The sequence below is a fragment of the Ruditapes philippinarum genome, unplaced genomic scaffold, assembly GCF_026571515.1.
Source record: "Ruditapes philippinarum isolate M1 unplaced genomic scaffold, ASM2657151v2 ctg39_1_1_1_1, whole genome shotgun sequence".
In the NCBI taxonomy this organism is placed as follows: Eukaryota; Metazoa; Mollusca; class Bivalvia; order Venerida; family Veneridae; genus Ruditapes; species Ruditapes philippinarum.
The window spans coordinates 167207-189843 of record NW_026867092.1 but is presented as its reverse complement, the minus strand read 5'-3'; the positions used below and the strand labels follow the sequence as shown (position 1 = coordinate 189843).

General features: G+C 33.2%; 2 protein-coding genes across 2 annotated transcripts; one reads left to right on the top strand and one right to left on the bottom strand.

Annotated features, from left to right (window-relative positions):
• Positions 1-4001: 4001 nt before the first annotated feature.
• Positions 4002-10271, top strand: LOC132734822 (organic cation transporter protein-like). The gene is made up of 9 exons (XM_060721675.1): positions 4002-4144; positions 4462-4792; positions 5021-5442; positions 6135-6353; positions 6806-6940; positions 7419-7501; positions 7843-7960; positions 8471-8543; positions 9526-10271. The coding sequence occupies exons 2-9, from the start codon at positions 4472-4474 to the stop codon at positions 9676-9678; spliced, it is 1524 nt and encodes a 507-aa protein (XP_060577658.1). The 5' UTR covers positions 4002-4144; positions 4462-4471; the 3' UTR covers positions 9679-10271.
• Positions 10272-11055: 784 nt separating this feature from the next.
• On the bottom strand, positions 11056-22258 carry LOC132734823 (protein c-Fos-like). Its single transcript, XM_060721676.1, has 3 exons — positions 21504-22258; positions 21276-21383; positions 11056-13059 (listed from the first exon to the last, which is right to left on the bottom strand). Exons 1-3 carry the CDS (start codon positions 21873-21875, stop codon positions 12745-12747), a joined length of 795 nt encoding a protein of 264 aa, XP_060577659.1. The 5' UTR covers positions 21876-22258; the 3' UTR covers positions 11056-12744.
• Between the last annotated feature and the right edge of the window lie 379 nt (positions 22259-22637).

The window sequence follows — 22637 nt, the reverse complement described above, 5'->3', positions numbered from 1 at the left end:
TATAATGTCGGGATTAATTGAATAGATCATAACGGTTATTTGTTTTAATCCACATATACATGTATAATATTGATGAGGAACCTTGTGTTTCTGATACTATTTCCTGTTATTAGTCCCCTACTGGTTTAACCGGAGGGGACTTTAGGTTTACCCTCCGTCCGTCTGTCTGTCAGTCCGTCCGTCTACAAAACTGGATCCCGCGATAACGCAACTGAAATTTTTTTTATGAAACTTGATATATGGATAGATGGCAGTATGGAGATTATGCACGTCTTTTTTTTTTCTTCCTATGTTGAAAATTCTGGTTGCTATGGCAACAAATAGTCTGAAAATATGGCAAATTTAACACATAAACTGGATCCAGTGATAACTCAAAAAAACTGAAAATATTTTTATGAAACTTGAAATATGTGTAGATGGCAGTCTGGAGATTATGCACATCTTTTTCTTTTCTTCCTATGTTGAAAATTCTGGTCTGGCGGGCGGGCGGGCGGGCGGCGTCCAATTTTGTCCGGAGCATATCTCCTACATGTATGGAGGGATTTTAATGAAACTTCATATAAATGTTCACCACTATGAGGAGCAGTGTCGCGCACATGAACCAGGTCTCTAGGTCAAAGGTCAAGGTCACACTTAGAGCTCATTGAAAAATGCTTGTCCGGAGCAAAACTTCCACATGTATAGAGGGATTTCAATATTACTTGGCACAAATGTTCACCATTGTGAGGCAGAGTGTCGCGTGCAAGATTCAGGTCCTTGCGGCCAAGGTCAAGGTCACACATAGAGGTCAAAGTTCAGATAAAAATATGAAGATGTGTATATGGACCATTTAGTCATCATTTATTGAGGGATTGTAACACAAATGGTCATTATCAAGACTATGGCTGAGATACATATAATTTAGGTCAATATATACAAGGTCAAGGTCACTAAAGATGATGAAATATCCAGATTTTGTAAATAGAATTAATCAAAGGGAGACAACAAAGTTATTACTTTGTTCATAAATGACTTACACAATTACTCCCCTTGATCTATTTTCACATTCAATTCTAAAAATAGAATTTAATCAAAGGGCATGAAATAATCCTCTTTCTTGGACTTGAGTATGTTGTAAAGAAAGTAACATTTATTTACACAATGTTTCATTCATTGGTCAAGATTCTTAACTGTGATAACTATGGTGTTCTGTAGACTTGGTATTTGTTCATAAAGATCATACAGTAATTACCTTATCAAATGTAAATACTTTCTCATAGAAATTTAATTATATTTTAATTTTCAAGTAAATATCAGTTCAGCTCATTCAAAGATTAAGAATTGTTATGAAATGTTATTTTTCCCTAGAATAAAATCTTAAATCAGAATTTTTTAGTTATTAAATTAATGTACTTTTTATACGCCCGTTTAAAAAAAGATAAAAATAGGAAGATGTGTAAAGGACGATTTAATCATCATTTATTGAGGGATTGTAACACAAATGGTCATTATAATGACTACGGCTGTGACACATGTACTTTAGGTCAAATATATGCAAGGTCAAGGTCACTAAAGATGGTGAAATATCCAGATTTTGTCTGGAGCATATCTCCTACATGTATGGAAGAATTTTTATAATACTTTATGGAAATGTTCACCACCATGATATGTATTGCTCCATGCATGATCCAGGTCTCCAGGTCAAAGGTCAAGGTCACACTTAGAGCTCATTGAAAAACGCTTGTCCGGAGCAAAACTTTCTACATTCATAGGGGTTTTCAATATAACTTGCACAAATGTTCACCATTGTGAGGCTGAGTGTCGCATGCAAAATTCAGATCCCTGCGACCAAAGTCAAGGTTACACATAGAGGTCAAAGTTCAGATAAAAATTTGAAGATGGTTATAGGGACCATTTAGTCATCATTTATTGATGGATTGTAGCACAAATGGTAACTATCATGACTACAGTGTACACATTTAATTTAGGTTAATATTTGCAAGGTCAAGGTCACTGGAGATGATTAAATACAGATGTTGTCCGGAGCATATTTTCTACATGCATGGAGGAATTTTAATGTTACTTTTATAGAATTGTTCACCACCATGAGACGTAGTGCCCTGTCTCTAGGTCAAAGGTGAAGGTCACAGTTAGAGCCCATAGAAAAACACTTGTCTGGAGCAAAACTTCTACATGCATAGAGGGATTTTCAATATAATTTGGCACAAATGTTCATCATTGTGAGGCTGAGTGCTGTGCATAAAATTCAGGTCCCTGCGACCAAGGTCAAGTCACAATTCTGTGCATATCTTCCCTATTTGATTTGTTTTAAGGTTCATTTAACAACACAGTGCCAAGAATAAAAACTTGCTTGCTAGATAACACTTATCCATAATGCCCCATCTCCATCTAAAGCTTTTTTCGTAAACGGGGCGTATTTGTGACTATGGCACCCTTGTTCACTATAAGTTCTTTATTTCTTAAGGTGTTACTTTCAAAACGTTAAATATAAGTTTCTGGTCATCAACCACATCATATTGGACAAGGTTTGCAACTCTAGCACAACAATTATCAGTATTACCTCCTTGAATTTAGAAGTTTTTATGAAAAAATGTCTTTTTTTAATAAAAAAATTCTTTAACTTCATTAATTTTTCCTAATGTATCTACTTAAAACTTCATTTATATGTTTATTATCACTCAACATTTTTGAGAAGGTTAAATATTCTAGAAGACTATTTCCAGAAATTATGCCCCCTTGAACTTAGATTTTTTTCGAGAAATTGGTATTTTTCACTCCAACGTCTTCATTCCTTATAGGATTTACTTTAAATCCCACATCGTAATAATATGACAAGGTTGTATAAACATAATTTTCCTTACTAGGCAGGGAAACTTAACACATTACTGTGATATAGACAAACTTAGAACTCAAAAGATTTAAGTTCATTCATGTCCATTCATTCACTGGTAAAATTGAATGGCCAATGGCCCATCAGAATGTTGCTGGGGTTCTAACCGGTAGGGGACTTACGGATTGCTTGCAATACTATGATAATTGCTTGTTTATTATTGTATTTGTTTGACCTAGCGAGTATACCATATATAATGAGACTTCCTAGAAATTTTCCTTGCGACTTCCCCGGTTGATGGATGGTCTTTCACTGACTCTTGTTCACCATGCAAAGTTTTACAAAAAAAAAAACATACTCACTGATGCTCTCTAACAACTTGTTTCACTAATGTGACGCAATATGGTTAGCTGAGATGCAGTTTTATTGCTCGACTATTTATAGAATGTAATTGCCCAGGCGTTGGCGGCGAGGTCACACGTTGGTGTAACTAAGTATCTCCAAAACTACTTAGGGGAATAGGTTAAAACTTCACACCCGAGATTATTAAACATGCTTGGTGGGCACAGGTCCTATAACTCTAAGTTATATTTTAACAGAGTCATGCCCCTTTTATCACTGACAAGCACTGTTAATAGTTTAGAGCTCTGTCTAATGCACAGGCTCTTACTTAAATACTTAAAAAATCTACTAGAAAATGCTGTGTGGTATGATGCATTCATTATTTTCTTTTATTATATGTCTATATGTTGAAATCTCTAGCTTTGGAAAAAAAATATTCAGTCCAAACGTTGGTACTGCTAATTTGTCTGACTGTATATAATTTATAACATTGAATATAGTTTGTCACATGCAACATTTGCTTTATCTGTTACAGTCAACCCGAAAATATATTAGCAAGGAACCAATCTATTTCTTTGCTGAAGTTGAATATGCAAATGAAAAAAACTGAGATTTACAGTCACTCGGATCATAGCCATGTTTTTAATGACAATTACCTCTGTGAAAAAGTATTTTACTATAATTGGTTAAACCTGATCTAGTTATTCAAGGTCATACTTCATCTTTCTGAAATTTCAGATAAGCAATATGGTAGGATGGAGTACGAATCATGCCTTGCTTTTAATGCAAGATTTTCCGTGCATGTTGATGAATACTTTATCACATACGTTGTATCCTCTGTTTAAAGTAATTTGTATGTATATTCATACTTATTGTAATCAGATGTAAATGTAAGGGATAAATACTAAATAGGTCCAGTTGAAAGTTTTTCTAAAACTAGCGTCTTCTGTTCGATAATCTATTGCTCAAACGGTATGTATATATTATATTTTCCATATTTATACATCAATTTATTGTATTGTAAGATAAGTTGCTCATGTAGAATCAAGTATGAAACTTGGGTTGTTTTACATTTACTCTTGTTATTTTCATTTATCTTAGTTGATTCATATAAATTAGATAAATAAATGACCGAAAAGATAAGTACTTAATTTTTTTTAATGGACACCGAAGCATGTTTAATGGGGTCATTAGATAAATGTTGGTTCAGAATTACAATATGTTATTTAGAACATAGTTTTTTTTAAATTATCGTTATCCTTTGCTAAGTGTAGTGAAATATTTTATAGATCTGAAAATATGGAGGCCCCTACCAGTCCTGACCAGATAATACATGACCTTGGAGGTTGTGGACGTTACCAGATTCGGATGAACGTAATTGTTCACGTGATCAAAATTGTCGTCTGCTGGAGTGCTAGCGCAATGGTCATTGTATCAGCAACACCGAACTGGTGGTGTAATGATGATGTTGTTTTAAACGAACTAAACATGACGTCCTGTAGATCGGTTGAAAACGGAAGTGAAGTCATAGCTTGTCCAATGAAGTCTTGTTTTGCAATTAATGAAACAAAATGCTCAAGTTTTGCTTTCGCCCCTGGCATGAATACAATCGTTAGCGAGGTAAATAATGAAACAAAGTTGATACGCCATACATAGTTACATTTTTGCTACTATGCACACATTCCTGTCATTTGTATTACGGTTCTTATTTATTAAGTATATGTTTTCATATTGATTTATTGAAAGAATTCAACATTTTCATACAATATTTAAAAGGAAATTTAATAGATCTTATATTTCATACAAATAACATACATTATAAATGATTTTACATCTATCGATGTCTAGTTTGAGTTGGTCTGTGGAAAATCGTATATCCCAAGTACAGTGATGTCGGTTCAAGTTGGAGGGACTCTGGCTGGCAATATTATGGCAGGTCAAATAGCAGATCTCATAGGACGTAAACGCCCCTTCTTCTCTTCTATTGTAACAATTCTTGTTTTCAATTTGATCGGCTACTTCTCCGTCAACTGGATAATGTTTGCGGTGGCAAGATTCTTTGTTGGCATTGGAATGGGCTTTTTCCTGTCAATACAGTACAGTTTGCTGTCGGAGTTTTCTTTAGCCAAATGGCGCGTTTGGATAATAGGATTTCCGTCATGGCCAATAGAAGCGTGTATATTTGCTCTGGTTGCGTGGCTTGTACAAGACTGGAGATACATACAGCTAATAATAGCGATATTGTCTGTACCTTGCCTGGTAGCATGGTTGTAAGTAATTCTATATTGTTTTATATGGTTATATAATGTGTTTGCTATCCAGAAATATCTAATTGTTTTAGAACAAAAAAAAACATGTAAATTGTAATATAGTCATACTATAACATACTATTAAAAGGCAAACCAATGCTTTAATAGATATTGAAAACTGCTTTTTATGTATAATTGTTGTAAAATTGTCATATTTTCTAAGAATCTACATATATATTGTTATGATAGTTCTTAAATACGTCATCTACCGACAAATTGTTAGGATATTGGTCAATACCGTCATTCTCAGAAAAGTTGCTATACGTCTGCTACGGACAAAATGTTACCTAGGATAATGATCAATTGCGTTGCCTTTCATACCATGCTTTCTAATGTACCAAAATAGGTATGTTAGTTTTATTTTCATTTCAAATTTGTAAGAAAAAAAATAAAACCAATTATAATTTATGGAAATTTACAGAAGTTCGTCCGATTCCGAGCAGCCGCACCTCTTGACCCCTCTGTCTAACGGAAAACCGACTTTAGGAAATCTAGCTGAGAATTCGCCCCCTTTAACACAAATGCCTTTATACCCTGAATGTGATTCATAATTTGTGAAAAACTTGTTGATTATTTAAGAATCAGCTTATTAACAGTGTAACATTATAATGAAACAACGTATTGCAACATATATGTTAACATAATTATTACAGCTATATTCCGGAAAGCTTTCGTTGGTATATTGCGCATGACAGGCCTGACGATGCGGAGAAGATTATTAAACAAGTGGCAGACTACAACAAACGAGAATTAACGGATATATCTCATCATCTAGAAAATCAAAAAGATACAAAAGATAGAAAATATACTTTTCTTGATTTGTTTAAGTCGAGGCAGTTAATCAGGATCACGTTATTATCTACCTTGAACTGGTGAGAAAGTTGTACATCTTTCAATTGTTCAGGAGCTCAAAATATGTTTGTTCCTTATATATAATTCACAAAGTAGGTTTGATCGATGATTTAGTTTACATTTCTTTGACCAAAACGTGTAAAAATGATGGCTAACGTTACTATCATACCGGTGATTACTTTATTGCAAAATACAGCCAATTTTAAAGATCCTGCATGTCGTAATTAAAGATGTTACAATGATTTTGGTAGTAGTTTACCCTTCCTCTTCATGCCACTAAGTTACTTTGAAATCACCGGAGCACAGTGCTGACACCGCATCGTTCCTGGGCATGCTATCAAGCAGTTAACCAGTACTAGTTGGTTACCTCACATTCGCAAAGAACTTACAGCTTCTGTACATGGCGGAACAGAGGTACAGTGCGAATGACCGTAGAAAGAAAAAACAATCTTAGTTTATGCTTTATTTTCAGGATAGGGCTCGGCCTTGTTTCATATGGTATTTCTTTTGGCGTGCAATCGTTGTCTGGGAATCTGTATCTAAACTTCTTTCTCTTCTCATTGACCGGTGTCCCGTCTAAAACGATTGCACTTTGGCTGCAAAATAGGTAAATATATCACAAGAGTATAAGTTTAATAGTAATAATTTATTTCCTTTAAAATGGTTATATTAATTACATATAGATATACCATCGTTGTTTATAATATATGTTCAGAATATTAGATTAAATATCGATAGCTACATGGGATCATGTAGACGCTGAATGATACACTTACTTAAAGGCCCATCAAGCCTCGAAATTGCAAGTCTTTTTCATTTTTCTAAAGCTTACGAATGTTGGTAGCCTGTTCAGTTTCTTGAGGGTTAATATACATGTATAGTTACCGTATAGCTAAATCATCCTTTGAAAAATAGTTCTGTAAAGGTAATTTAGTACTGTGAATTGAAGTCATAATATTATTTTGTTTACATTTTGCTACCTCTATCCACCATTAGAACACCATTATAAAACTCATAATTGTCCTTTCTACAGAAAGAAAAAATAATTCCGAGGCCTAAAGAGTCTTTAATATTTGTATTTGTAGATTCGGACGGAAGAAGACGACTATACTGTGTTACACTTGTGTTGCAATTGGTGGCTTTGTTGTTGGTATTGTTCAAACAATTGGTACTACTTTATACAATATTATTGCATATACATTTGTATGTGAGAAAACCACAGATTCGTAATACATTTGAGAACGTGCAAATTCGTTTATATACATACGTGAGAACATACAAATTCATTCTTAATATTAATGGATTTTAGTTGCCATGATAAAATTAGGACAAATTTTCCATAAGTGACTTCTTATTTTACGAATGTTTGTATAAATCAACTAATAGTAGACGTCGATTGTTTCATTTTATTGGGATATTTAACTAAAGGATAAGCAAAATTGGTCGCAAAAATTCAGTGGATAGTGAAAACATCACTCAATTGTTATGTGTATATGTTATTTGTTTCAGATGCCCCGCATAAAGATGAAATAACCAATGCATTTGCTCTTGTTGCCAATATTGGTATTTACACAGCCTGGGGACCGGTGCAACTTATGACTATTGAACTTTACCCAACAGTTATAAGGTAAAATACTATTGTCTTGATTATTTTATATCTGAAAAGAAACAACAACAACAACAACAAAAACAACAGAATTCGTTCTACAAACTACGTGTATGTAAAAAAATCCAGAGGCTATCAACATGTAGAAATCATAATTTCATGTAAAAGCAACATTTATAGCCGACGCATGTTGTATATTATTTATTTATATACAATTCCTATACTATACTGTCGCATAATGAAATCCCTCAAATTTTGATTGAATTGTTCGGAACATCCATGACAAAAAGAGGAGGGCATGAGACTCGAAGCTAGGATATTTAAAAAAAATTAGTTACTTTTTTTATGAGCGGATGCAGTACAAATCCTATTTATTATTCTCAATAATTGTATAAATATTAAATGTCTAATCTCTAAAAACATAATGACATTTGTGATTTGATACATCCAATACAAAGTTAAATTTCGTATGATAGATACACCGTGTACAGTTTACGTTTGGGTGTTATTTGTAACGGTTTATTATGCTAGGACTATCGGATTTGGAAGTTTGAGCGTCATGGCAAGAATTGGGGCTATGGTTGGACCACAGCTTGTTTATTTGGTAAATACCATTGAAATAATTATATTGTTTCCTTGTTTTAAGTAATATTTACATTTTCATAGACACTTGAGGTGTGAGCTCCAAACGCCTGAAAATTAAATAAATAGTATATTTGTTGGTCTCAGCACATACACTTATCATTTAACTCAATAAAACTCAATACGCTGTTTTAAAAACAGCTCTTGGAAATGAATTACAATGTAGTTTGAAGTATTGCTGTTTATTTGCTAGGGTATATCATGAAGATATTAAATATTGTCGAGTACTATATATTGTACTGAATTATATTCGTCAAACCTGTATTAGACAAGGCGATATCCGAATCTGACATAAGTTTAGTAGCTGTGTACAAGTCCAACAGAATCAGTATTGTTTTCAACAATTGTTAACAATGATCAATGTTTAAAACCACCATTCTTTTTACATTTTGACAGAATTTTGTTACTTCTATAGTACAATAAGGATATGGATTTTTTTGGGACGAGTCTAAACGAAGTACAATACTGATTTGATGTGGACGTTTAGGACTCGAAAAATGAAAACGAAGCTAAATTGATAACATTGGATCCGATAATGATATGAGCCGCGTCACGACAAAACCAACATAGTGCGTTTGCGACAAGCATGGATCCAGACTAGCCTGCGCATCCGCGCAATCTGATCAGGATCCATGCTCTTCGCTATCAGTTTCTCTACTTGTTATAGACTTGGTAAGCGAACAGCATGGATCCTGATCAGAATGCGCGGATGCGTAGGCTGGTCTGGATCCATGCTGGTTGCAAAACCGCTATGTTGGTTTTGTCATGGCGCGGCTCATATATATTTGGAGATCACATATAGTACAAATGCTGGAAGTTCATTAAATTATTGATAAATTTAATAAGATGTGCTTCATTTTATTGTACTATCTAAATATTGTTTAATTTAAAAGTCCCATGTACTACTACTGTAGTGTTAATACACAATTGTATATTTTTTACAGAATATGTTTGTACCAGGATTGTTGTACTATGTATGTGGAGCAGTTGCTATATTGAGTATTCTAGCATGTCTTGGACTTCCGGAAACTATGAATGCTAATCTAAGTGACAAAATTTCAGATGCAAGGGGTAAAATGACACTACAAGAGAAATGATCGATGTTTATTGTACTAAAATGAAATCACTACGATGTGTTACACAGAATATAGTTTGAGAGAAAATGTATGGTGGCTGATTTGGAACGCGTCTGTGCGTCATGTTGTCGCTAAGGGCGATTTGTCGGTCTTTCGTCCTGTCGTCCAGTCGCTAACGATGTATGCCAAACGGCGCGTTGTCATGCGGCATGTTGTCGCGATGTCACATTGTCGCTCGGCTCAAATCGAAGGTTTGACTTATAAACCAAGCGACAGGATGACATCGGAACAACACGCCGCACGACAACGCACCGTTTGGCGTACTTCGCTAGAGACAGGACGACAAGACGACAGTTCGACAACGCGCCGTTTGGCGCGTTTCGCTAGCGACAAGACGACGAGACGAAAATGAGATTACGATATAGGTTGTGTTGTCGCTATCGTCAACGTAACGCGCAAAGTGTATCAAATCAGCCACCGAAAAATTATAATTATGTAATTTATTTGCAAGCATTTTCCTTTATATTGACGTTATATCTATGTCGTTGGACAGTGGGCAAGACGTGTACACGTGATAGGGTCAAGACGTCAATCAACGACTACCTGAATTGTCACAAAAATCCTCTATGATGTTATTCGTCTAAGTTTTTACACAGCTATCGATAAAAATGCCCATAAGATGTTATAGGAGTCCGAAATACTCAGAAAATCATTCAGTTTTTTTGTTTCAAGTGTGCTTTAAGTGTGCATACTGATATTAAATTATAAAAACACAGTTTATGCAATTAATGGGCGACAGAGTATTGAAATTATATGTAATTTTATTTACAAAATGAATAAATCTTTTTAAATATACCCTTCAGATAACTTATTTTCCTTCGGACTGGGTAAAATACCCGTAAATATATGTAGGTTCATCGTAGAAGATGCTTTAGGTTGGCGTTTTTACCGTATATGTGTCAAGTAACGCAGGAATGTGCAATTAACGAAAAAAGTAACGCAGAATCTGTGCAAAGATATGACCAAAAATTGTAACAGGGTGAGTAAACGTACCAAAATATTTTTATCGAGATATTTTTAAACGCATACGCCTGCTATGACATTACACTTTACCCAGCATTACAAATATTTCCTGGAATATGTTTAGATTATTCGTGAGAATGACGATCTGATTACCGTTTTGAAGGGGACTTTTTAGTCAGACACAGTCGTTCGGCGCGTTGATTGGTCACTACCCCCTCCCTCTATAACCCCAGCTTTTCTCAAACAATCTAAACTGCGGTGTTTTTTTCATGTCACGTGCGTTTGAATACCATATATATATATATATGTTTGTCTTTAATTCACAAATTAATTTATTTATCTATTCAATGCACAAACAAACAAATGAAAAATATATCAATGATACAATCTATTTATTCAACAATCAAATGAATGAATTTTAAAATGAGATACAAAGTTGGTACAACAGGATATTTATGGTTATACATACTATCTGGAACTGAAGTGTGATATAGATTAAACGAGACGGCTATGATGGCCCTAAAATCGCTCACCTGAATATAGAAACTCTTCACGAAAAGGAAGTGTAGAATTGTGCACTGTAAACAAAAGCAGATTGAAAATCTAAATTGATATCACAAAGTTCATGTGTTAAAAAAGATGTGTACATAAAATGAAAATTTTTTACCATATACATATAAAGAAAATCAATAACAACTGGGCGGGCCAATTTTGAACAAGGGCTTTCATTTAAACAAACTTGGTAGACACCTATTAGTAGATGTTTCGTGCTAACTATCTAAGCTCTAGCTCTTTGGGTTTCTGAAAAGACTTTTCAAGTTTTTACACTATACATATAGAAAAATCAATGACCCCCAGTGTGGGGACAATTTTGAAGACAGCCACTAGAAGATGTTTCATAAAAGATGTTTTTTGTTTGTTTTAACTATATACATAAAATGTAAAAGGAAAATCAATGACCCCCGCCCCCTGGTGCGGGGCTTATTTTGACCCCAGGGCTTTTATTTGAACAAACTTGGAAGACAGTCACTAGAAGATGTTTCATGCCAAATATCTAAGCTCAAGCTCTTTGGGGTTTTTACTATATACATATAAGGAAAATCAATGACCCCAGGGGTGGGGGGGGGGCAATTTTGACTCTAGGGCTTTTATTTGAACAAATTTGGTATACACTTACTAGAAATCATTTCATGCTTAATATCTAAGCTCTACCTATTGTTTTTTTAAGAAGATCTTTTAAAGTTTTTAATCTTTACATATAAGGAAAATTAATGACCCCGGGGCGGGGCCAATTTTGACCCCAGAACTTTTATTCAAACAAAGTTGGTTGAAACTCACAAAGATGTTTCATGCCAATTATCTAAGCTCTAGCTCTTTGTTTTATTTTAAGAAGATATTTTAAGATTTTTATTTCGGTTACCATGGCAACCAGAGTTCAGCATGGAATTTGACAGTTTGGATTCTGACCACCAAAGGAACAGTCCTGTGAAGTTTTGATGCAATTGGCTTAGCGGTTTAAGAGGAGATGTCGTTTAAAATAAAATTTTACGGACCGACAACGCACGGACGCCGGACGAAAAGCGATCACAAGGGCTCACCATGTCAATTTGTGACAGGTGAGCTAAAAAATACTGTATATCTAGATAATGTTACACTAAGACATTCACCATTTCTATTAACACACAGCGATCTAGTTTAAATATACACATATAATCATTTATTTTTGTCTATCATTTAAATCTTTAACCTGCTGGTAAGCAACATATTTGACCATTGCGACAAGTTTTAGTGCAGACTATTATATATGAATGAACGAAAGAAGATCAAAACATAATTGTTTTACTTATGATTTAAGTGATATGTATGTAACAAAACATTTTGCTATTGCCAAAGTTACTTGAAAGCAAAGAACATACGTCTGATAAAACGTCACTGTACTAATTCTTTACAATTCATGAACACAACAATATGGTTGTTGGAATAGATGTAAATCAAGAACAACAACAAAATAACAACGTCAACAACAATAATAACAACAACAACAATAATGTACACCTCATTAAATCAAACAGTCAAGGGTTCAAAACATCTTGTCGATGATTTTGTTAATATTGTTCGACCACCGGTATGCCCGTCAGTACTCCTTAAAGTTATTTTTCCAATCGATGATGACGTCATACTTTCTCTTGTGCAAGTACTTGTAGCTGACGTCGTAACGTTGCCATTGGAGCACGCATGCTCATACGGTTGTGATGAAGCAGAAACACGTTTGGTGCACTGATGATTTTCCAATTTTAAATGAAGTAGATGTTTAACCTTTCTAAGTAATTTGACTTCTTTGGAAAGTTCACCATTTATCTTCTGCAATTCATCAACTTCCTACAAAAAAGTAATCAAAAAGGTCATTATAAATGAAGAGCATCCCAAACCTTGTTGTGATTGAGATTTTCATCTGACACTTGTTGTTTCATAAGAACAAAAAACAACAGAACTATAGAATCTATATAGAACTAATAGTATAGATCTATAGTCCATTACTGAATTGCTCATTTCAGTGACCAGTAGAATAGTTTTAAACAACAATAATTAAAAATTGTTTAAAAAAATGGCACTAAATTTTTTTTTCACAGATCTTTCCGATCACCCCTTATATTATTTGATTTACATACATGTATACTGAGCATATGTTCTGCATCTTTCATTTAAGACAGTAACATTACAAAATCATTGTGCATGAACAACCCAAGCGATAGAAAATATTAATACAAAATATTGAAGACATTGATTAATTAAGATGGCTACAGTACACGATAAGTAATTATGTAGAATACAAGATGGAGTAGAAATATCAGACACAAAACGTACGAGTTTTTAGGTAATAACTCGTAACCCGTAAACATAAATATTATTTACTAAGCTACTATTATTCAAGTTTTTATTTGTTATTATATCAGAAAATTTCCATATTACATGTATCAGAAAATTTCCAATATTCGTATACAATTTCAGTAAAAAAATGGCCAAATGCAAAGAACAGTTGTAGAACTTGGCTGATGATCTTGGTTGTGACAATTCATGCAAATTTAAGTTTAAACTTGGTGCATTTACTGGTTTAAAAGATATTCGAAAAATGTTGACAGTTTAAAAAAAATCATTCAAGAGGGATTGTGTTTGTTATAAGATATTGAGGACGCGCAATACGGAACAGGACGGGACAAAGTGACTGCTATTAGGTTTTAAAATAAGTTCATGCATAGTAGGTCAATATCAAAGTTAATGCGAGTGCACACTATTTCTACGTAAAATACTTTATTCAAATTTCATTGAAACATTATATCTCTTCCGCGTACGATATTGAACTGTATATTATATGTTCGATGATTTATTACCTTACATTTCTTTTAAACAGTTATTCGTACCCTTTTTATATCACATATCATTATTGTATTCAATACATTCAAAATGTTTTACCAACTTCACTATTTAGAAATTCCTTCTTAAAAACAAGTTTGCACTTTAAGAACGTGATTAAAACCAGATAACAATAGCATTTCTAAAAACACTTATATTTGTTCATTATACATAATTTTACTTTCCTGTTAATAAGATAATAAAAGGTCCATTTAAAGTAGTTAATTGTCTCTATATGAAAGCTTAAAGTACCGGAAACAGTTTACGAAGGTAAACCATTTTTTGTTATAATAAATGTATACATTTCTAAGCAACAGGAATGTTATATACAGTTTGAAGAACGAACGAACGAATGAACGAATGAATGTCTTTTTCAATTGAAAGGTTTTGATGTTGAGATGTTTACTTTATAATAATAAACGCTTTATAATATTAAAAATGCAATATGAAAATCACGAATGTGACATTTTAAGTAACAGAAAATGTACATGTAATCTATACAGATTTCAAGGCTTTATTGACCTCTGTTAGATAACATTTGTAATTTGGTGAACACGTCATTAACAAACTACTATCTCGGAATGAAAAGAATCACCCCATCCCCCTCGAGAAAAAATAACTAATATGCAAATTTGTGTAATTGATCTTTTTAAATGCAATAAAATACTCCAAAATTGGTCAAACTGCACATTTAATATTGTTTATGGAGTAAAAAAAATCTAAAAATATTTAATTTCGCGCTCATTTCTTTTTGAATTATTTTCATCAGTGCTTGCTTTTTAAGTTTGCCTATATATCTTCTTCGGGTGTTGATACTGCTGGATCAATTTCTTATTTAATATAATGTAATATCTAGTACGATATTATTCATGCTATAAATTCATCACAAAAATTTAATGTTAAGACATTAAAAAAATTCCCGGGCATTAACTGTTTCTCGTTTATTACCAGTTATACATATCGTTCAATGAATTTTGTCAGAGTGACAGCCCTTTTATGATTTTTAGTTTTATTTTTAAATCGTATTTTCTCTGCTGTAATTATAATGAAATTTTACTGGATTGTTCGGTACATCAAGTTCTTGCGCATATTTTGGGGCTTTTTAGTTGAATGCTTTTTGGCTGAGTTATGGTCTTTAAATAAAAAAGTCGTTTTGGCCCGTTAATGATTTTTGTACAGAGAACATTAAAATCACTCCTCAATACAACTGCTTAATTGGCTATCATCAAGTGACCCATGTGATGACTGATCGTTTTTGTTGCTTAATTATCCCCTGGTTTTTTTTTAGAATATTTTCCTTATTTTCTCAAAAAACTTCACAGAAATGTATGACTTTTGTAAAACAATTATATCAGTTTCATTATAAAATGAAAATATGGGGAAATAATATGAATTTAGAATATGTACGATGATTTGAATAACATATACATTTAAAAAAAAATATATACACAGGGTGTTTCATAATATGTGATACACTTTTAATCAAATGTTTCGTTTATGTAAGAATGTCAGTAATAATGAAAAATGTACCATATTAAAGGGAAATGCTGTCCATTTATAAAAGTGTAGTTTTTTCCTTATTTAACCTACCAATAATATTTTTTAGCTACGCTTGAAAACAGGGTCCATTTATAGTATATACTCAAAATGACGTCCATTATGGCGTCGCATCATCTTCATACATTTCATGAAGTTTTCCATCACATTATTGCCATGTCACTAGTAATCTTTTTTTATTTCACATCTTATGGACTGCTTAAGCTGATCTGTTGTCTTTGGTTGCACTTTGTAGACTCTGTCCTTGAGATAGCCTCAAAGAAAAAAATCAAAAGGACTGAGATCCGGAGAGTGGGCGGTCACGAGTCTTCAGAGAGATGAATCGTTTGTCAAATGTTTTTTAAGCCATTCAAGAACTCTCTGGGCCGTGTGTGGAGCGGCACCATCTTGTTGGAACCATGTTTGTGTCATACTAACCCCTTTCCAACGGAGTGCAGACAGAAACTTGTATTTTAGAAGAGACAAATAGCGATCACTGTTGATTGTCTCGGTATTTCAGTCTTGGTCTTGGAAAAAGAATGGCCCTGGTTACGGTGTCTCTGGCCAAGTACACTTCCATGCTGCTCAAATCTTTTAACTACTCTGCTTACTTGTAGCCAGGTTACCCTTCTATCGGCAGGGTACATTTTCCTCATTCTTCTAGTTACAGATATGATAGAATGGTGTTCATAGTACAATTTTATGATATCTTGACACTTTTCCATGGACAACGCCATCTTGAAAATAAGAGATAATAATGACGTCATACATGACGTCATGACGTTAACGTTTTCCAGTATTTTACGACGCATTCAAAATGGTAAAGTGTCTAGTTTATTTTGGTATAAGCATTTTGTTTGTAGCTATAAAATCAGTAAAGCAACACTTATTTGAAAGTGTATCACATATTATGAAACGCCCTGTATATATCAGTTTTAAAACTGTAGTTAAATTTTACGTAATTATAGTAATTAGTAATTAAAGTTATTTACAGGAAAATCTTAATATTGTCGATAGTGCTATTAAGTTATGAACGATTTATAAAGAAAATGATGTTGGTAAAAATTAATTTTTATTTGATAAATATAAATCAAAAGTAATGGGTAGATTTGCTTTTTGATACATGTAACATGTGTTCTTAAAACATAAAATGAATGGTATATAAATAGATATTTAATATAAATTATATTAATAGATATAGAATATTATAACATATCCATAAATATTCGTTTCTTCTTATTTCTTCTTATTTGTAAATAAACTACATTTTGTATTACAAGACTTGAACAAACACCTTTCAAAAGTTCAGATTTCTATCCACGTGTCTTAAAAAGACAGAAACGAAAATATATTAAAGGCCCTTTATGCCCAAGAATGGCTTTTATTGTTATTTCTAAAAAGATTTTCATTTTTAATATCCATTTATAGTTTCCAAAAGAGTTATTGATTTGCAAATTACGTGAATCATCTTTTGCTTCTCTTGCTTTTTGGCAGTAAGTACACTTATAGTGATTTAATGTTTTTAACGAAAGTCAAAATACTACTTTGTTTACATTTTGCTACTTTTATGACAAGTAATTCAGATTCAGAGCTACTTGCTTCAGGTTGTAAGCATCTAACATTCTCTAAAATCAGAAGGTTACGATACTCATATTTTCCTCTTCTAAAGAATGAAATATGTATTTGTTTCTGAATTGGGAATAGTAAACAGTATTATTCAAATACTAAACAAGGGGGAGGGGGGCATTGGCACCAAAGCGCTCACCTGAAGACATACTGTTATTTTTGTTAGGGCCAATTTTAACAATAGTAGCAAGTATTGAACAACTATGGTACAGGGCCTATAGATGGTATTATATTCCAAATATCTAAGCTCAAAGCATTGTACCTTCAGACGAGATGATTTTTTAAGTTTTTACAATATACATATAAGAAAAACCTATGAACCCCGGGGCGGGGCCAATTTTGACCTCAGAAATATAATTTGAACAATCTTGGTAAAGTTCCACTACAAAATGCTCCATGTAAGATATCTTACCTGTAGCCTTTGTCAACTCAGAGGAGAAGATTTTCTAATTTTTTTTACTATATATACGGATAAGGAAAACCTATGACCCCAGGGGTTGTGCCTATTTTGACACTTGCTGCAAAATATGAGCAACTTTCCAGGACCAATACATACTACCTAAGCTCTAAGCCTTGTACCGTCAGAAGAGTAGATCTTTTAAGTTTTTACTATATTCATATAACAAAAACCTATGACCCCGGGGCGAGGCAAGCTTTGACTTCAGGGCTATAATTTGAATAATCTTGGTAGAGGTTCACTACACAAAGCTTCATGCCAAATATCTTACCTCTTCAGAGGTGAGAATTTTTTAAGGTTTTACTATATATCCATAAAAGAAAACCTATGACCCCCCGGAGCGGGGCATATTAGACTAGGTGCAAAATTTGAATAACTTTCTTAGAGGACGTATAGATATTATATACCAAATATCTAAGCTCTAAGCCTGGTACTTCTGACAAGAAGTTTTTTTAAGTTTTTACTTTATATGCATACATGTATAAGGATAAACCTATGACCCCCGGAGCGGGCCTATTTTGACACTATGAGCAAAATTTGAACATTTTTTTAAAAGTTTTTACACAATACATATAAGGAAAACCTATGACCCCCAGGGAAGTGCCATTTTTGACCCAACGGCTATAATTTGAACAATCTTGGTAGAGTTCCACTATACAATGCTTCATGCCAAATATCTAACCTCTAGCCTTTGTCAATTCAGAGAAGAAGATTTTAAAGTCTACTTTATAAACATCTAAGATGGGGCCTAACCTCAAGTCTTTTTCAATTCAGAGGAGAAGATTTTTAATTTTTTACTTTTTATACACATAAAGAAAACCTATGACACCGGGGCGGGGCCTATTTTGACACTAGTGTCAAAATTTGAACAACTTTCATAGGGGACCAATAGATAATATTATATACCAAATATCTAAGCTCTAAGCCTTGTACCGTCAACCAAGAAGACTTTTAAAGTTTTAATTAAATACAAATATTGAAAACCTATGACACCGTGGCGGGGCCAATTTCTATCCCAGGGCTATAATTTACACAATGCTTCGTGCCAAATATCTAACCTCAAGTCTTTTTCAATTCAGAGGAGAAGATTTTTAATTTTTTACTTTTTATACACATAAAGAAAACCTATGACACCGGGACGGGGCCTATTTTGACACTAGGGGCAAAATTTGAACAAGTCTCATAGAGGACCTATAGATGATATCATATACCAAATACTTTATCTTTAAGCCTTGAACCTTCAAACGAGTATTTTTTTTTAGTTTTCATATAACCAAAACCTATGACCCCGGGGCGGGGCTAATTTTGACCACAGGGCTATAATTTGAGCAATCTAGGTAGAGTTCCACTACACAATGCTTCATGCAAAATATCTAACTTCTAGCCTTTGTCAATTCTGAGGAGAAAATTTTAAAGTTTTTACTATATATGCATATAAGGAAAACCTATGACCCCCTGGACAGGGCTAATTTTTACACTAGTGACAGAATTTCAATAACCTAATAACCTAAAGATAATATCATATAGCAAATATCAAAGCTCTAGGCCTTGTGCTTTCAGACAAGAAGATTTTAAGTTTGCAGTTTTGAAACACCTTTTTTGGCCCCCTGACCTACTTATTCATCCGACCGGAACCATTTGAACAATTTTGGCAGGGTACCACCCAATGATCATTTCTGTAAAGTCAATGGTTTCAGGGGGGCTTTTGTTTAAGCAAATTGTTAACGACGCACGACGACGCACGACGGACGGTGGGGGTCACATTAGTTCATCATGAGCACCTTGCGCTCAGGTGAGCTAAAATGCCAATTAAATGTCTATTAGCCAGTCTTTGAAAGTCAATAAAGATATTCTTCAAGACGCTCGTGACTTCAGTAGCGCAGTAATTCTGAAGGAACTATTTAAATGCGTGTACAGGCGTTATTTGTAGTGACAAAGAATATACTGCACGGTCTTGTGATATAACGATTAATGCCTGAATTTAAAGTAACTCCACTGAGGGTTTTTTACATGACGGGACTGGATATATTTTTTTTAAAGTTACATTTGATATAGGTCTAGACCAATAACTTAGGTGCAAAATTTCAGATCATTTGCTCAGTTTTTCCAGAAATACAATTCTAAATGTGGAGAACGATCTAACATTGAGCGTTGCAACGCTTTCTCTGAAATCGTGGCTAAAAACACAAAAATACGACGTTTTAACTTGTTTTCGAGTATATTTCTTTAATATTTTTGCACATCTATTTAAAGGCAAATTATGCCTCAAAAATCAGTATGTTTAAAATATTCTTTAGAAACGTCACATGTGTGTTAAATAATGTTGAAATAATAGATTAAGTATGTTAGATGTTTTACAACGAAAAAGACTAGCGCTGAACATGCAGTTGTCGTAAAGGTAGCAAAATGTAAACAAAGTAGTATTTTGACTTCCATACAAAATATTCATTCACCAAAAATCAGTGGGCATGCTGTAATTATACCAATTATGCCAACAGAACTAAAGATGAAAAGCAATAGTTCATGTGTATAGCAAATGAGTTTGTTTTTGGAAGCAAAACTGTAACAAGATAAAAAAAACAAAAAAACAACAACAGTTTTTGCGAAAAAAAAACAACAAAAAAAACATTTCTGAGACATAATGGGCCTTTAAGTGTGTATGCCGATCTTTGTAACAAATTCATATTTTGTATTTTTAAACTTTAGGACTTCAGCGGAATTCATTTAAGCTAAAAGTTAGTATGGGAAATAAAAATGTAACAGGGTTTCATACTGATAAAAGACAGTTTTACAGTAAACCAAGTGGAATGGGATATTTCAGAACTTTTTTTAGTTTCTTTTTTATTTAAATGCTGTTCAATTATAATTATGCATTTATCACAACATTGACGAATACAGAAAAAATATGTGCTGAAATATGCTTCATATGAGCATTAATAGCCATGTATTATTATTTTTTTTAATATTCAGATTATTATATGTGATAAGTCTAAACTATAGATAATAAACAAGTAATATATGTCTTATATCTATAAAACGTACGAAGTAGCCTATAGTATAACCTATATTGCATTGCACTATTATATTATTATACGTCCGCGCACAACGCCGTGAATCGAAACTAGCGTATGTGCCTGTTTACGAGACGAGACTTTACATTAGTTTCGATTACAATATCTCTAGGCCTAGTATAGAGATACGCACGTAGTAACATGTAACATAGTTGTAGTTGTCTATTGAAACATTTGTAAATCGCCTACCTACTATTAAATCAGTCTGGTAAAAAGGCTGTTTATCACTTAATTGGTTAGTGTTCATTAGTAAGTAATTAACAAAATAAATTTGTCGAACGACTGTGTCTATACTTAGTTTTGTTGACTTATAAACAAAAATAAAATGCACACATATTTCAGTCGTAATCTGACAAAGAAAAAAGAAAAAAGATTTCTACTAGGATAATATATATCTTATTGATAAGCAAACAATATGCAAAATGATGATAAAAAATAAGTAAAAGAAAAAGAAAACCTGTATGATAATTATTTCACAAAAATACAGCACAAACCTTTTCCAAAGTATCCTCCTGTTCTTTTCTCCGTTGCCGACTTTTGTTTGCTGACAATCTGTTACGATGCTTTCTCTTTTCCACTTTGACTTTCTCTTCATGCGTTAGCTTGAAGAAAAAATAAAAACAATACTAGTATATGCAAAGCCAAGTGGAAGTCTTTATTATTACATTTGCTAAGTCAAAAATAAGAGGTTCATTCACCGACATTTTTAAAAGAAATCTTACCGCATAGGATTTTGGAGGCTCGAACTTAACACGCAGTTCACCGACTCCCTCAGATTTTCTCCTGGTTTGAATCTTTGCTTTAAGTTCTTCTTTAAGACTTGTTTGCCTATTGATACCAGGTTGTGCCTGAGCAAATGAGACACTAGGAGACCGGACATTTTGTAGCTCTTGAGTTGAAGTATCGATTGATCTAAGAGCGTCGGCTAAACTCTGGTCACTCGATGCAACATTGGTCACCTCACTGACCTCGAAAGAATCATCATCATCGTCCCATTTTATTGAACTATTTTGCGATACTTGTGTCGCATTTGCGTAAGTGATAGGTGAATCGTCGTTGAGTATTTTTAAAAACGACTCTCCACTGTATTCCATTCTATAATTTCATCATAAAATTATTGCGTCACTTATAGCCAAACAAGGTGTGAGCAATAAATTCTTTTAGAGTTACTTGATTAGTGATTTCCACTAGGAAAGAGAACCACAATAATAATTGCACATTTGGTATTATGTAATGACACAAATAGTATTGATCCTTCGAGCCAATATTATCCTTAATTAATTCAATAATTAAGTAGTTGTTTCAAAATTTCACAGATAAGTATTCTTAGATCCTTGCAAGTGAAATGATACTTATTTGCACTGTATGCAATGATATACGCGACAAAAATTGAATCTTAAACATTCACAGAAATCGCGTCTTTCTTAGAACGAAGACGGGACACTATATATACAAAAATCGTTTTACAGCGGGAAGATTGTTTTGGGATTTTATTTTCTAATTATAGATTAACTATGGTACAAAGTGACACAAATACAATTAAAAACATATAGAAAGATTGTTATTTTGATATTGCTTAAAAATTATTGTATCAAACTTAAACAAATATTAACCCCACATGATTTAGTAATTTGATAATGCATTGTAAATGCGCGCGCAAACAAGTAAAAATAGAACCGAAACAGAAACTGCACTTCCTATTTATATCTAGTTCATGTACATTGTGACACGTGATACGTGTGATAAAAATACACCTTATTCTAAATATATTGTGTTTTTAAAAGTGTTTTAGCTAATGAACTTTACAATGGTTCTCACAAGTACTAGTAATTGAATCTGACATTTATAAATGTGTA